We start from the raw sequence: 16,610 nt of genomic DNA on the forward strand, positions 1-16,610 counted from the left end.
CTTTAGCCAAGGCTAACCTTGAACTTGCCAACTTCCTGCCTCAGCCTCTCAAGTAGTTGGAATGACAGGGCCATGCCACTAGGCCTGACTCCCTCCCTTTCTGTTTGTTTGTTTGTTTGTTTATACTTTATGTGCATTGGTGTTTTGCCTGCATCTATGTCTGTGTGAGGGTCAGATCTTGGAGTTACAGAAAGCTGTGAGCTGCCATGTGGGTGCTGGGAATTGAACCAGTGTACTCTGGAAGAGCAATCAGTGCTCTCAACTACTGAGCCAACTCTCCAGTACTTCTCCTCCTCCTCCTCCTCCTCCTCCTCCTCCTCCTCCTTCTTCTTCCCTTTTTTCTCCTCCTCCTTCCTCTTTGTCACCCTTTTAGTTTTTCACTCTCTGTTCTTTTCTCTCTTTCCTAACCCAGAAGCCTTGAACTCACAACTTTATTGCCTCCACTTTCCAGCTGGTGCAATTACAAGTGTTTGCCTCCGAGTTCAATTTTCTTTCTTTTTTAAAAAATATTTTACTTTTGGGGGCTGGAGAGATGGCTCAGCGGTTAAGAGACTGCCTGCTCTTCCAGAGGTCGTGAGTTCAATTCCCAGCAACCACATGGTGGCTCACAACCACCTACACCCTCTAATGCCCTCTTCTAGGGATGCAGGTGTACAGGCAGATAGAGCACTCATGTACATGAAATAAATAAAATATTTTTAAAAAAGATTTTACTTTTTATTGATTCTTTGTGAATTTTGCATCTTACACTCCAATCTCACTAATCTTCACAAACCTTCATACCTGCCCTCCACCACTGCAACCTCCCCCCCCAAAAAAAAAACTCACTGTGGAAGCTGTACTGTGTCACAGTGTGTCCCTTAGTATACTCTCGTGTCCACACTTTCAAATTTACTTGCAAATGTTCATTTCAATGAGTCACTGGTCTGGTTCGAGGCCTCTGGCTTGTCTACGCTGTCAATACTGGATCCTCACCAGGACTCCTGTTATTGCCCTGGGTCACAGAGACCCTGCAGCTTTAGATCTGTAGAACAGACCCCTTCACTTGCTCTAGCAGTTCATAGATGGGTAGTGTAGTGGATGTAAACATGTTTTTTGTTTTGATCCCAAGTATGGGATAGGGAACAGTCTTGTGAGAGATCAGGTGATGTTTTTCCACTTAGAAGTCAAACCACCTTGTGCACAGCTTAGTTTTTGCCAGCCGAAACGCATTCTAGTACAGATTCTAGTACTAGCCCAAAACAAGAGGCTGGGGCTTTTTGGATCTTGGTATTGTTTCGCTGTTCATCCCTCCACTTCGAGAGGCTCCTAGAGAGAACCGCTCCAGCGAAGGCTCTGTGGCTCCAGGCTCTGGCTGCTGTTGCAGGTCTCAGCAGCAACTCTGGTAGAATTGCTGGTCTGCTGAAATCCTGCCTACTACGCCAGAGGAATTGCTCCCAGGAACTGAATTCAACAAGGTCTACTTCTCCTGTTCCCATTAACCTCTTTTCTCTCTCATCTGGGGTAGGTGGGTTGGAAGGGAGGTGTAAGCATTAAAGAGCCCCAAATGAAGTAGGTTTGGAAAAGGTGAAGCATACAGGGTAGATGTTGGAGTGGGCCAACTCCAAGTCCTGGATCTGGGCCTATTTCATCCCACCAGCTCTCTTCCTTCCACACCACCAGGGCGAGCTCTCCAACACTGCCCCAGCCAGCTCTCCCACTGCTTCAGCCTACAAGGGCAGAGCCAGCTCTCCAGCTCTCATGCCCTCAGGGGTGGCTCACCTATATCCATGCCTGCAGGGCACAGCGTGCCACTGTGCTGCTCAGTCGAGGCACAGGGCCTGCTCTCTGGAGTGCTGCAGCCAGTGAGGGGCAGGGCCAGCTCTCCCACCTGCCACAGGCGTTGAGGGGCTGGGTGTGGTGTCCTCATGTAGCCAACACTGACTGCAGCCAAAGATGACCTAGACGTCCTGATCCTCTTGCATTTGCCTCCCAGTTGTTGGGATTATGGACGTGTATCACTGTGTGAGGCAGCTCTCCTGTGCATATGCATATGGAGGCCAGGCGTCTGTGTCAGGTGTCTCTCTCTATCACCCGTCACCTTGTTTTTTTGAGTCAGGGCCCCTCACTCAACCTAGAGCTCATTGATTGGTTAGATTGGCTGACCAAAAAGTCCCCTGGGATAGATCTAGCTGTATTCCCCAGTGCCAGAATTGTTATATACAGTTCTGCAGTTCAGGACAGCTTCTTTTTTTTTTTTTTTTTTTTTTTTTTTTTTTTGGTTTTTCGAGACAGGGTTTCTCTGTGTAGCCTTGGCCATCCTGGACTCACTTTGTAGACCAGGCTGGCCTCGAACTCACAGCGATCCGCCTGCTTCTGCCTCCCGAGTGCCAGGACAGCTTCTTACGTGAGTGTGGGAAATGGAACTCAAGTCCTCACACTTGGGAATTGCAAGTGCTTTCCCCACTAAGCCATCTTCCCAGCCCTGCTGGATGCCTTTTCAGTCCAGATACTCCAGACAAGCGCTGGGACCCTTTAATACAGCTCCTCATGTTGTGGTGACCCTCAACCATCAAATTATTTCATTGATGCTTCATAACGATAACTTTGCTATTTTTATGAGTAGTAATGCAAATATGCAACCACCAAAGGGGTTGTGACCCACAAGCTGAGAATCATTGCTCTAGAGCTTAAGGCAAGAGGATCACTTGGAGCTCAATGACATCATGAGACCTGTCTCAAAAGAAAAAGAAGGCTGGGGAGATGGCTCAGCAGGTAAAGGCACTTGCCACCAAGCCTGCATTTGATTCCTGAGACCCAGCTGGTGGAAGGAGAGAACTGACTCCACAAGTTGTCCTTTGACCTTTGGACTCATGCTGTGGTATGCGGACACACACACAAGTTAGTTAGTTAGTTAATCAATTAATTAATATGTATAAAGAGAGGGAAGCACCTCCTCCCCAACAGAGCAAGCACAGAAAGAATGAGCACCCAGAGAAGCTGGCAGAGCCACCCACAAACTGAGTGTTCCTTCCCAGACCCCTCACAAACATTTTCTGTCCCTCCCTCTTGCTCAAGATAAAAAAAAAATGTGGTTAATGAGTCTCAAAAAAAAAGGGAACTGAAAGTCAAAAGTAAAAGCCACAGAGGTGGTAGGAAAGGGGTAGGTGTTGATTCTGCCCTCAGCTCTCTCCAAAAATGCAAGACAGACGCCAGGGAGCCTCAGCACACATCTTACATAGTTTACATAGCCTGGTTTTGACCCCTGTGCCACCTGCTACTGAAGTACTTCACACACAGACACAGACACAGACACAGACACACACACACACACACACACACACACACACACACACACACCACTTCTGTGTTTCCGTAGGTGGTGGGGCGTGACCAGGGTGGAGTCTCAAGGGGGAAGAAAGGGAGCACAAGACATCTTGGTCCAGTCTTAGTCCCCAGAGATGTCACCACCACTGGTGCTCTGCCTGCTGCTGCTGGGGACTTTGGAGCCTGCAGGGGCCACACTGATCCGGTAAGGGGACCCCATCCTCACTCCTGACGGATTCCTACCACCTGTCCTTTAAGACTGGGGCTAGAGGGCCAGGCGTGGTGGCGCATGCCTTTAATCCCAGCATTCAGGAGGCAGAGGCAGGTGGGTCTCTGTGAGAGTTCGAGGCCAGCCTGGTCTACAAAGTGAGTCCAGGACAGCTAGGGCTGCACAGAGAAGCTCTTTCTCTGGAGGTGGGGGGTTGGATACTGGGACTGGCCTTGGTGCCACAAGAATCCAATTTTTTTCAGGGTCCTCAGACTCAGATTTTACTCTTATTTTTTAAAACCTTTGTGTGTGTGTGTGTGTGTGTGTGTGTGTGTGTGAGAGAGAGAGAGAGAGAGAGAGGGAGGGAGGGAGGGAGACTGAGCCTGTGCAGGGAGATGCAAGGACATCAAGTAGGTTCGGCGAATGTGAAACTGGCTCAGGCTCATGCTGTAAGGTTTGGCAGCCAGCTTCCTTACCCTCTGAGCCACCTTAAAGGCCTGGGTCCCCAACTCTCAAATCGGGGTCTCCACCCTGATAAATGTAATATAATACCTCCTGTTAGGAAAAGTATCAGCTCAGGAGTCCCCAAGACCAAGTTCTGGGCACAAAGGAGATGTATTTGCACCCCAGGGACAGAGGACAGGGACTTAAGAGACAAAGGAGATAGAGGAGGAGGAAGAAAGGTAAAGGATCAGGGGAGAGAAAGGAACAAAATAGAGAGGACATACAGGAAAATGGCGGCTTGTAAAGGTACAAGGGGAAATCCTGTGTTAAAATGAGGTGTTTAGGGCTGGAGAGATAGCTCAGAGGTTCAGAGCACTGGCTGCTCTTCCAGAGGTCCTGAGTTCAATCCCCAGCAACCACATGGTGGCTCACAACCATCTATAATGAGATCTGATGCCCTCATCTGGCCTGCAGATGTAGAGCATTCAAATACATTAAATAAATACATAAATAAATAAAAATGAGGTGTTTAATTAAATTTATTTATTTATTTATTTTTGGTTTTTCAAGACAGGGTTTCTCTGTATATAGCCTTGGCTATCCTGGACTCATTTTGTAAGAGGTATTCCATTTTAATTGGGCATGTTAATTAGGTGAGCCAAAGAGGACCTTTGATTGGTGGGCGTCAATGCTTTGATAGCGGAACCTTCGTAGTCAGCCTCAGGAAGAGAAAGTGGCCAAATACAGGACTAGACCTTTGTGGCTAGCTTCAGAAATGTAACCTAATGGTTTTTATCTAGGCAAGGGCAAAGCCTGCCAGAGCCATGCTCAAGCTGGCCTGAGTCCCTTCACCTCCTAAGACTCCACACTTCTTGGTTGTTTGATTTTTGGTTTTGGTTTGGTTTGGTTTTGTCCAGACTTGGTCTCATGTAGCCCAGGCTGGCCTCAAACTCCTTTTGTAGCCAAGGATGACCTTGAACTACAGGTTCTATTGCTTCCAGAAAGGTAACCTGTTCCTTGTGCTATGTACACTACCCACTGAGCCACAGCCACAGCTATACTTTTTTTTTTTTTTTTAAACAGGGTCTCACTACATAGGCCTGGCTGTACTGGAACTCACTGTGTAAACCAGAGTGGCTTTGAACTCATAGAGATCCTCCTGCCTCTGTTCTCAAGTGCTGAGATTAAAGGCATGTGCCCCTAGTTAAGTCCAAGATGTTCCTTTGGCTAGGTGGCAGGGAGTGGTGGTTCCCGCATTCAGGGGCCTGAGGCAGAAAGGTTGAGTTCAAAGATACGGAGACACTGGCTCCAGAAACCAAGAGCTGGGACTGTGGCTCAGTAGTGCACCACTGAGTGTCTAGGAGGGACCAGGGCCTCCGTTCAGTCCCCACTACTAGGGCTGGAGAGATGGCTCAGTGGTTAAGAGCACTGTGTGCTCTGCCTGAGGTCCTAAATTCAATTCCTAGCCACCACATGGTGGCTCACACCGTCTCTAATGTGGTCTGGGGCCCTCTTCTGGCCTGCAGTGTACATGCAGATAGAGCTCTCATACATAAAATAAATAAATACATCTTTCAATCCCCAGCACAAGGGAAAACATCAGGATATATTTTGTGAGTCCTAGTGATCTGGCTTTAAGGCTCAATCCCTCTGAGCCTTTCTTGGAGACCCATATCTATGGTCCAGAAACTTTGATATCGCTGGATTCTCAGTGCCTGTTTCAGGGGAGGCCTCCCTAGGAGTTACCCCAACACCTTGTCTCTGATATTTCCACCGGTTTTCCCCCTTCTTTTCCTTTACCGTGCCCCAAAGTCTTGATGGGAGCGCCTTCCAGAAAGAACTTCCGTTCTGCACATTCTAGCCACTTTAGGGCCTCTTCAGGCTGAGTCACCGGGCTAGGGTAGGCTGTGAGGGTTGCGCAACAGCCAGAGGATTATTATGCTCAGTTCTATCAACCTTTTTTTTTTTTTTAAACCTATTTATTGTGTTGTGGGGCACAAGTGTGTTCACAGCACATGTGAAAGTCAGGGGACACCTCTCAGGAATAGATTTTCTACTTCTGTCTACCCTATGTATCCTAGGACTGAGCTCAGACCACCAGACTTGGCAACAAGACCCTTTACCCTTTGAACCACCTTATCAGGGTCTCTCTGTGTAGCCATGGCTGTCCTCGACTCACTCTGTAGACCAGGCTGGCCTCAAACTCACAGAGGTCCGCCTGCCTCTGCCTCCCGAGTGCTGGGATTACATGCCACCAACAGCTTTCTTACTCATCTTAAGCCCACATGGCTAGGCACTTCCCGCAGGGGCTGGGCTCTCCCGTCAGTCACCAAAATGCATCATAGGCTTGTACACAGGTCAGTCTAGTGGCGTCACTTTCTCGATGGAGGGTCCTTCTTCCTAAATAATTCTAGCTTATATAACTATAAGCTAGATGTACAACCAGCTAGCACGAATGACTCCTTGTCAGTTTGGTGGCAAAAACACATCAGTGTTAAAAGATAACTTTTTCTTTTTTTGTTCATTCCCCCACACTAATATCACAAAATAAAACATTCTAACTTTTAAAAGTCCCACAGTCTTTAAAACTATCCAAAGTCTCTTTCAAAGTTCAAGCCTCCGTAAGATGCCCCCCCCACAAAACAAAACAAAAGAAAAACAAAACCAAAGTTCAAGCCTCTCTAAAGTAATCAGTGTCTAAAATGTTCTCAATCAGATGTGTATCTTGTGACTTCCCCCACTGTGTAGTTTGTGTTTGTTCTCTTAACAATGTCTGCCATTCAACAGGTGCAGAGGCCACGAACGAGCCCTGCTGGCTCCCCTAGGTTTGCTCAAGTTGTTTTCTTTTTTTCTTTTCTGGTTTTTTCAAGACAGGGTCTCTCTGTGCTAGCCTTGGCTGTCCTGGATTCACTTTGTAGACCAGGCTGGCCTCGAACTCACAGTGATCCGCCTGCCTCTGCCTCCCGAGTGCTGGGATTAAAGGCGTGCGCCACCACGCCTGGCCTCAAGTTGTTTTCTTGTACAACCGTGACCACCTGCCCAGGAATGCCCACAGTAAGATGGGACCTCCCACATAAAAAAAAAAATGCACTGTGGACTGGGTGTGGTGGCACATATTTTTAATCTCAGCACTTGGGAGGCAGAGGCAAGCAGATCTCTGTGAGTTCGAGGCCAGCCTGATCTACAGAGTGAGTTCTAGGACAGCCAGGGCTGTTACACAGAGAAACCCTGTCTCGAAAACCACAAAAAAAGCGCCATAGGCTTGCCCACAGGACAATCTGGTCAGGGCAATTTCCCAATTGAGCTTCCCTCTTTCAAAATGACCTTAGCTATGTCAGGTTGACATGAAAACTAGCCAGCACATGCCTGCATGCATGTATGTACAGTGTGTAGATGCCTGGTCCCCAAAGAGGCTAGAAGAAAACATTGGATCCTCTGAAACTGTAATTTTAGATGGTTGTGAGTCACCACATGGGTGCTGAGGAATCAAACCTGGGTCTTCTGGAAGAGCAGTAATGCTCTTACCAGTTGAACCCTCTCCCAGGGTGGTTTGGAATTTCTGGAAATCCTCTTCTACCAGGGATGGTGTGCGCATTAGAGGCTTGCAACGCCATAGTTATAGGTGACTGAGAACAGGCAAAGCCTTTACAGGACACTTGGCCACCAGTCATCAGACACTACTGAGGCAGAGGCAGGAGGATTGCTACAAGTTGGAAACCAACCAAGACTATAGAGCAAGACCTGGTCTCCCTCCCCGTGTGACCCCCACAGAGGAAGAAAATTCTGCCCAGCACCACTGAGGTAATGAATGGGATCAGGCTTCGTGCTGAAGCTCTGAGAAGCACCGGCGGCGGCGGGAGCTACTTCCCCTTCGGTTGTGGTGGAGCTGGGTCTGGCCTGTGTATGCTTCACAGGACAGCTAGCTGACCACCTAACCTGCCCCTTCTCCAGTCAGACCCATCCTTACTAAGCAGATCTTCCTGTGAACTGCGGCTGAAGGAGAATAATTCTGCTTTTTTTCTTTCTTTTTTTCTTTCTATTTTTTTTTTTTTTTTTTGCCTCCTTTAGTTCCTACGAGTTTCTTTTTTCTTTTTTTTTTTTTTAAGATTTATTTATTTATTATATATACAATATTCTCCTGTATGTAACAACTGCAGGCCAGAAAAGGCCTGCATTCATTATAGATGGTTGTGAGCCACCATGTGGTTGCTGGAAAATGAACTTGGGACCTTTGGAAGAACAGCCAGTGCTCTTAACCTCTGAGCCAGCTCTCCATCCCCCCTCAATTAGGTCTTATATTTACGTATAATTTTGTTGTTCTTATACTTTTCACACCAAGTCTTTGACACGTTTGTGATTTATTTTACTACAAAAGGTGAGGTGTTTATAGCCCCCTCCCACAAGCACAGGGAATAGAGTTCCACTGTCACGCATGAAGCTGCCAACAGCAAGGTTCTGGTCCCCCCCCTCCCCTCGACAAGGTCAATGTGGAGAGACGGCTCAGTGGGTAGAGCACTGGCTGCTCTGCAAGAGGACCCAGGCTAAATTCCCAGCACCCACATGGCAGCTAACAACCATCTGTAACTCCAGTTTTAGAGGATTTGATGCCCACTTTTGGCCTCTGTAGGCTCCAGACATGTACGCAGTGCACAGGTGTACATGCAGACAGAACACCCACAACATAAAATAAACTTTTTGTGTGTGTGTGGTTTTTCGAGACAGGATTTCTCTGTGTAGCCTTGGCTGTCCTAGACTCGCTTTGTAGACCAGGCTGGCCTTGAACTCAGTGATCCGCCTGCCTCTGCTTTCCAAGTGCTGGGATTAAAGGCGTGTGCCACCACGCAGGTTTATAAACATTTCTAAGTATCAAAAAAAAAAAAAAATTGCTAATGCCCCGGGTGTGGTGGCGCACGCCTTTAATCCCAGCACTCGGGAGGCAGAGGCAGGCAGATAGCTGTGAGTTTGAGGCCAGCCTGGTCTACAAAGCTAGCCCAGGACAGCCAAGACTAACACAGAGAAACCCTGTCTCAAAAAAAATAAAAACAAACAAAACAAAAAATTGCTAATGCAATGTCAAACCAGAGTTTCCTTCTATGTTTCTTCTGGAATCAATTCCCAGTACTACCAGAAGAAACATAAAAGGACACACACACACACACACACACACACACACACACACACACACACACACACTAAGCTTAATAAATTTAAGTGTTTTATATATTTATTTTTGATACTTTATATATACTTTTGTTGTTGTTGGGTTTTTGGTTGGTTGGTTTGGTTTGGTTTGGTTTTTTTGGGACAGGGTTTCTCTGTGTAACTCTGGCAGTTCTGGAACTTGCTCTGTAGACCAATCGGACCTCTGTCTCCTGAGTACTGGGATTAAAGGCACGTGGCACCACCGCCTGGCCTATAATATTTTATATATACTTTTAGTCATTAATTTACTTATACGCTTATGTGGTGCTTATATGCAGGTGAGTTCAGAAGTGGGCGGTGGGTCTCTTGAAGCTGGAGTTACAGATGGTGGGGATGAGAGCTCAGGTTTTCTGCTAGATCCCCAAGCGTTCCTAACCACTGAGCCATCTCCCTAGCATCCCTTCCCACCAAATTTTTTTTTTTCCCATCTTTGGAACCCACTGAGAATGCCAGTTCCTGAGGAACAGCTTGCCTTAAGGCGTGTGGATACTGGCCGGTCTCTGAGCCCCCCGGGATCGCTTTCTCTGACAGGGCTGTGAAGCTGCCCTTGGCAGCACTTCCGGATCCATGTAAAGCTGTAATCACTGGCTGGCACTGCAGGACCTAGGCGGACAGTTACCTTCAGGCCCCGCGTGCTATGGAGGGCATCTATCACCCAAGGATCTCCTGGAGGCATGGCTTTTTCACTGTCCAATTTCCCTCTGCCCCCCTCTCTCTAGAGTCCCTCTTCGCCGAGTCCACCCTGGATACAGGATGTTAAGCTCAACGATTGGATGGGGACAGCCAGCAGAGCCTCGTGGGACCCCCACCCCTGGTCACACCTCCTTTGTGTCCCTCTCCAAGTTCATGAACGTGAGTCCTGGCCCCCATGCCCCCCCGCCCTTGCGGCAGGTTAGTCAGCTCTTCGTTCATCCCTTGTTCTCTTGTGCCACCAGGTCCAGTATTTTGGCGACATTGGCTTGGGAACGCCTCCTCAGAACTTCACAGTGGTCTTCGACACGGGTTCTTCCAACTTCTGGGTCCCGTCCACGAGATGCCATTTCTTCAGTTTGGCCTGCTGTGAGCTCCCCTGAGAAGGAAGAAGGCCAAAAGGGGGTGAGGGGAGAGGAGCCCCCCCAAGGCTGTCCTCAAAGGCGCTGAGTGTCCCATCCCCTGAGTGACACCTGTCTTATCTCCTGAACCAGGGCTCCACCATCGTTTCAACCCCAAGGCTTCCAGCTCCTTTCGGCCCAATGGGACCAAGTTTGCCATTCAGTATGGGACCGGGCGGCTGAACGGAATCCTGAGCCGGGACAATCTGACCGTGGGTGACTTCAGCCACACAAGACTTCAGTTTAGAATCTAGGCTCTATCCCCCACCTTGCTCAAGGAAGGGTCTGAGGGGGCAGGCCCTGATGGGAGGGGATTCTTGAGAAGTGGGGTCTCCTAGGGAAGGGGATGGTGGGGGGGGGCATGATGGTGGAAGTCTCCTGAACAAAGGGTTGGAGCTTCTTAGAAAGAGGCAGGGTCTCCGGGGAAAGGAGGTAGAGCTACTAGAGAAGAGATGGGGGTCTCCTTAGCAAGAGGAAGGGGTTTCTTGTGAAGGGGCGGGGCCTCTTGAGAAAGGGGGTGGGACTTCTTAAAAAAGACAAGAGGCTGCTTTTGCAAATAAGCATGCCTCCCCCCCAGAAGAAGTAGAGCTTCCTGGGTGTGTTAGGGGGGTGGAACCTGGAGAAGCAAAGGTGAATACTGCTTCTTGGGAAGAGGTGGGGGTGGAGACCATGTAATTCCTTTCCCAGTGGCTCCTAGCAGGATCTCAGCTACAGGGGGGTAACGTCTTTTCTAGAAGTAACTTCAATTTACTCCTAGATCGGGGGGATCCACGGTGCCTCTGTGACATTTGGAGAGGCTCTGTGGGAGCCCAGCCTGGTCTTTGCTTTCGCGCGCTTTGATGGGATCCTGGGCCTCGGTTTCCCAACTCTGGCTGTGGGAGGAGTTCAGCCTCCACTGGACACACTGGTGGCACAGGGGCTGCTGGAGAAGCCCGTCTTCTCCTTTTACCTCAACAGGTACTGAGAGGGGAGCAATTGCTGAAATCCCTTCCTGGGGTGGGGGCAGCTCCCCTCCTCCTAAGGCATCCTTCCAAAGCAGTTCACTCTGGGGAACCAACGAGTTTATTCAGCTTCCTTACAGACAGAGCACAGGTGAGGGGTTACTCACAGTGGTGTGTGAGCTCCTCCTAAAAGGCTGTCCCTGAAAAGCCTGTACCCAGCAGGGATGAGGGGTCATCATCACATAGATGTAGCCCGCCTCCCCCACACCCCCAGTCTTCCCTGGCCTATATACTCTAGCACCTCTCCCAGGCCACGAGCAACTGAGGCAGGAGCAGCTGGGTGCTCACATCTCATGCCCCTCCTTACCCCTCCACAAGCGTGTGTAAACACTCAGCAAGCCCAGAGGGGATGGTCATCTGCTACAGGGCATAGCTGCCCGTTGTTTGACTTGGCACCCAGTCATTACACCAGCCCCGAGAAATCTCCTTCAGGAAGTCTCATTGCCAACACAGGAAGTCCGGTGGTCCTTGAAGGAAGTCTGCCTCCCAACCCAAGAGCTTCTACCTGAATTCAGGGAAGTGCTAACCCAACATGACAAGAAACCCCACAACCTAAGTGGCAATTCGGGACATTCCAAAGTCACCCTGGGCTCACAAAGGCCCAGATTTAAAAATCAAACAGGAAATTCCATGCTCACTCAACAGGTACTCCACATAAGGACCCTTGCCTCACCCCAGAGAGCTCTCACTCCACTGGAGAGGCCTGCCTAGAGCTAGGGCCACCCATTACTCACCAGCTTTTAGGAGGCGCAAACGTTATACTGGAAAAGTACTCCCAGTACCAAGCACGGCGGTGCATGGCTACCATCCCAGCGACTGGGAGGTGGAAGTCGGAGGAGTAAGAGTTCAAGGTCAACCTTGATTTGCTTCCAGGCTCCATACCTAGGACCTGCCCATACTCCCCTACCCTTGGCTACTGTTGCTATGATAAAACACCACGACTGTCAGGCCAAAGTGATGCACACCCAGTAATCCCAGCACTCGGGAGGCAGAGGCAGGTGGATCTCTGTGAGTTCCAGGCCAGCCTGGTCTACAGAGTGAGTCCAGGACAGTCAAGACAACACAGAGGGGTCCTAGAAACCTACAAGTAGAACATTATGATAGGCAGATTTGGGCCCAGGGGTCCCGCTCAAACTAAGGCACCAGCCAAGGACAATACAGTCCATAAACTTTAAACCCCTACCCAGATCTAGCCAATGGTTCAGAACATTCTCCACAGTTGAGTGGAGAGTGGGATATGACTTTCTCACGTACTCTGGTGCCTCACATTTGACCATGTTCCCCTGGAGGGGGAGACCTGGTGGCACTCAGAGGAAGGACAGCAGGTTGCCAAGAAGAGACTTGATACCCTACAAGCATATACAGGGGGACGTAATCCCCCTCAGGAACAGTCATAGGGGAGGGGAAGAATGGGAAAATGGGGGGGGAGGGGAGGGGGAAGAATGGGAAAATGGGGGAGGGGGGGAAGAATGGGAAGATACAAGGGATGGGATAAACATTGAGATGTAACAAGAATTAAAAAGAAAGAAAAAGAAAGACAACACAGAGAAACCCTGTCTCAAAAAACGAAAATCAAAACAAAAACAAAAACACAAAAAAAAAACTAGCCAGCAGACCCACCTAGAAATTAACTTTAAGAGGAAGTCCCATCCCTGGTCACCTCTGGAACCAACAGATGAAACAGCAGCCTCTTACTGTGTTTTGCCTCTGCAGGGATTCTGAAGGGTCTGATGGAGGAGAGCTGGTCCTGGGGGGCTCAGATCCGGCTCACTACATACCCCCTCTCACCTTCATACCAGTCACCATTCCTGCCTACTGGCAGGTCCACATGGAGAGGTGAGGAGCCTGGCCTCGTGGGGCTTGAGCTGGGGGTGTGGGCATCCTGGCCCTGCCTCTGATGACAGCTCCCGCCCCCCCCATCCTTTCCTCACAGTGTGAAGGTTGGCAAAGAGTTGACTCTCTGTGCCCAGGGCTGTGGTGCCATCCTAGACACAGGCACGTCTCTCATCACGGGACCTAGTGAGGAGATCCGGGCCTTGAACAAAGCCATTGGGGGATTTCCCCTCCTGACTGGGCAGGTGAGGACCACTCCTGGTTCTGAGGGGTGTGAGGAAGGAAGATCTTGGAGGTTTGGTGGTAGACTTTGGGCAGGAAGCTGCTGCCTTAAGGACAAAAGCAGGTACCAGGGGACTGGGAGTTTCTGAGTGGTGGGGTGGAAGGCAGCAGGGGCCATGCTTTCCTGGTGGATCGGGTAGAGACATGTAGACCTGGCCTTACTAGAAGCCTACATAACAAGGCTTTTGTACAAGAGGCCCAGAATACCCGACCGTCCAATATGAGCTGTGCTCTAGGGCACTGGGGAGCCACCCAGGACTCGAGCAGAGCGAGTGGTACCTGCCGACCTTCACTGTCCTCTTCTTCCATGCAGTACCTCATCCAGTGTTCCAAGATCCCAGAGCTTCCCCCTGTCTCCTTCCGCCTTGGTGGAGTCTGGTTTAACCTCACAGGCCAGGACTACGTCATCAACGTAAGGCAGTTGGCATAATGACATCAGAGTAACAAAACTGAGCTCAATGGGGCGGGGGGGGGGGGCTTGACGTCATCAGGCTGGGTGTCCAACACAGAAACAACTTTGCCTTTAGACGGGGTGTGTGTGTGTGTGTGTGTGTGTGTGTGTGTGTGTGTCTCACTGTGTAGCTTTAGCAGGCCCAGAACTGTTGACATAGACCAGGCTGACCTCAAACTCAGAGATCCTCCTGCCTCTGTTTCTTCAGTGCTGGCACTAAAGGCCTGAGCCAGTACACCCAGCCAGAACTTTACCTTTCCTTTCCTTTTCTCTCTTTTAAAAATTTTTATTTATTGTGTGCACATACTTGTATAGATGTCAGAAGACAATTCAACGGAATCAATTTTTTTTTTTCCCTTACTGTAAGGGAGTCTGAGGATTGAACTCAGGTCGACAGACTTAGCAGCAAGCACCTTTACCAGCTGAGCCAGGCATAGCTCCCCTTTCTTTTCTTTCTTTTTAAATGGGGAACTTGAACTCCCAGCCCCATTCCCCTGCCTGACTCTCTGGAGCGCTGGGATCACTTGCTGGTGGCACCATGCCCAGCTAGACACATTCTTTGTCTTCTTCTGGGTGCAGAGGGGACAATCATACCCGGAGCCCCGTGACAGTCCGTGTCCCCTGTGTTGTCACCTTGCAGATTCTAAGGAGCGATGTTGGCCTCTGCCTGTTGGGTTTCCAGGCCTTGGACATCCCGAAGCCAGAAGGACCCTTCTGGATCCTCGGGGACATCTTTTTGGGGACATACGTGGCTGTCTTTGACCGAGGGGACCAAAGCAGAGGCCCGCGTGTGGGTCTCGCGCGTGCTCAGTCTCGTGCCACCCAGCGGCCAGGAAGGGCTACACAGGCTCAGTTCCTCTGAGGACACTCTGATTGGGAGGGGTCCATTTAACACAGTCATAGCGGCTTTACTTCTTTCCAATAAAAAAGAAAAAAATATCTACTTTCCACTGAAGGAACCCACTTGGGCAACTTTTGGGAAGGGAAAATAAATGTCTGACCTCTGGAGTTGAGGAAGAGAGCGAAGGGAAGAGAAGCATCCTTATTCTGCAGTGTACACCAGCGAGAGGTCCTGGAACAACAATCCCCATGACACCTCCAGCCGCACTGCCTATAGTCAAAGGCCGGCACACCGCGGAGCATCACGGATTTTGTAGTCCTCTGCCTGTTGGTGTCCCAATGGAGGCGGCCACAGCAGTAAGAGTGAGAGGCAAGGCGACAGGTGGCAGTGGGAATGAAAACGCTAAAGGGTTTCCTAGCCCTTGTTCTAAGGAGACATATCACCATCCTGCGGACCTTGTATGCCCCTTTCCCTGGGGATTTCAGGACCTCTGGAGTCTGCCATGAGGGCGGAGCTTCGAGGCCCTGGGCTGTGGGGAGCAGGGGCTGTCCCTCCTCCGTTGTCACAGCCCTCAACTGCAAGTCTCCCGCTGCCCAGAAGTGTCTAGGCACGGTTACCCCACCACACCACCAGATCCCTCCAGTCCCCTCCTCGCCTAAACTTGGGATGAGTACGGGGAGGAGGCAGAGGCTCAAGTTTTCGAGGTGGGAAGACAGTCTACAGCTCAGCTTGTGAGACTAGGGACTGGGGAGAACGAGCCAGGGACCAAAGACTGCAGCTAAAGGACACCCTCCCCCCGGATTCTGAGATTTGAAGGAGGAAAGGTACTTGTGTGTGTGTGTGGGGGGGGGGCTCTTTTTGTTTTTCGAGACAGAGTTTTCTCTGTGTAGTCCTGGCTGTCCTGGCACCCGCTCTGTAGACTAGTCTGGCTTTGAATTCAGAGAAATCCGCCTGCCTCTGCCTTCAGAGTATTGGGATTAAAGACATGCGTTACCACAGTGTGTGTGCGTGTGTGTCTGTGTGTGTGTGTTGGGGTCTTATGCTGTGAATCTCCAGTCTCTGCTTTACTAAAACTCTTTCCTGGATTTTGCACTGAGGGGATGGGTGTAGGGGTCGGAGCAGAAAAGAGTCTTAGGAGTCCAGGAAGGGAAGACTGGTCCCTAGTGACATGGCCTTGGGAATAACGGAGGGGACAGTGAGAGGGATGACAGAGGGTGTCCTGGGAAAGACCGTGGATGGAGGAAGTGGACCAGGACTGAGAAAAGAGTCTCAAGAAATAGGTAGACATCGTTCCTGCATCCCCTCAACTCCGCCTTGACTCTGTTCCCCTCCATATGTCCTGGAACCCAAGCCCTATGCAGTCTCTGGTCGAAGGCGACTCTCTAGTGAGGCCATGGGAGTGATGATGACAATTAAGTTTTCCTGGGCTCCGAGTTTACAAAATGTTGTACAAACTCTGTACCCCCCCACCTCTAACCCCACAGTCTTCTCTTCGTTTTCTCTCTCACCAGCCTTCACCTTACCCCCCACTTTCTGACCTTTAGGGAAAACAAAACAAAACATGGATTTATTTTGGTAACTGGATCCGGTGCCTGTCTGATGTCAAAATCAGAAAGTCAGGGTGGAGGTGAGGTGCGGAAGGGGATTGTGGTCCTTGTGCTAGTCCGCACTTCCAGCCACTGATGCACACCCAGGCCAGTTTGCAGCCTTATTCCCAACCGACCCGGGGCCCACCCCTACCCCTTCACAGCAAGTCACCGCTTCTCTCTGTGACATGCCAGAATGAGAAGTACACAGAGGGTAGCGAGTGCATCTTTCTATCTTCTGCCCTGGTGGAGCCATTCAGAGTCTTGAAGGCTCCAGAGGAGGGGGGCTGCAGGGTCCGTGGAGGGTGAGGACTCACTCCTGGGTCTGCGGGACAGGCCCTACTTCTGCAACTCTACAATGACGC

At 50.1% G+C, this 16,610-nt stretch overlaps 1 protein-coding gene across 1 annotated transcript; it reads left to right on the forward strand.

Moving 5' to 3' along the window:
- Window positions 1-3,358: 3,358 nt before the first annotated feature.
- Napsa (napsin A aspartic peptidase) lies at window positions 3,359-14,756 on the forward strand. Its single transcript, XM_051148453.1, has 9 exons — window positions 3,359-3,511; window positions 9,880-10,012; window positions 10,096-10,219; window positions 10,345-10,463; window positions 11,009-11,208; window positions 12,966-13,088; window positions 13,186-13,330; window positions 13,681-13,779; window positions 14,459-14,756. Exons 1-9 carry the CDS (start codon window positions 3,441-3,443, stop codon window positions 14,678-14,680), a joined length of 1,236 nt encoding a protein of 411 aa, XP_051004410.1. The 5' UTR covers window positions 3,359-3,440; the 3' UTR covers window positions 14,681-14,756.
- The last annotated feature ends 1,854 nt before the right edge of the window (window positions 14,757-16,610 follow it).

The sequence above is a fragment of the Acomys russatus genome, chromosome 7 (assembly GCF_903995435.1).
Source record: "Acomys russatus chromosome 7, mAcoRus1.1, whole genome shotgun sequence".
Lineage (NCBI taxonomy): Eukaryota > Metazoa > Chordata > Mammalia > Rodentia > Muridae > Acomys > Acomys russatus.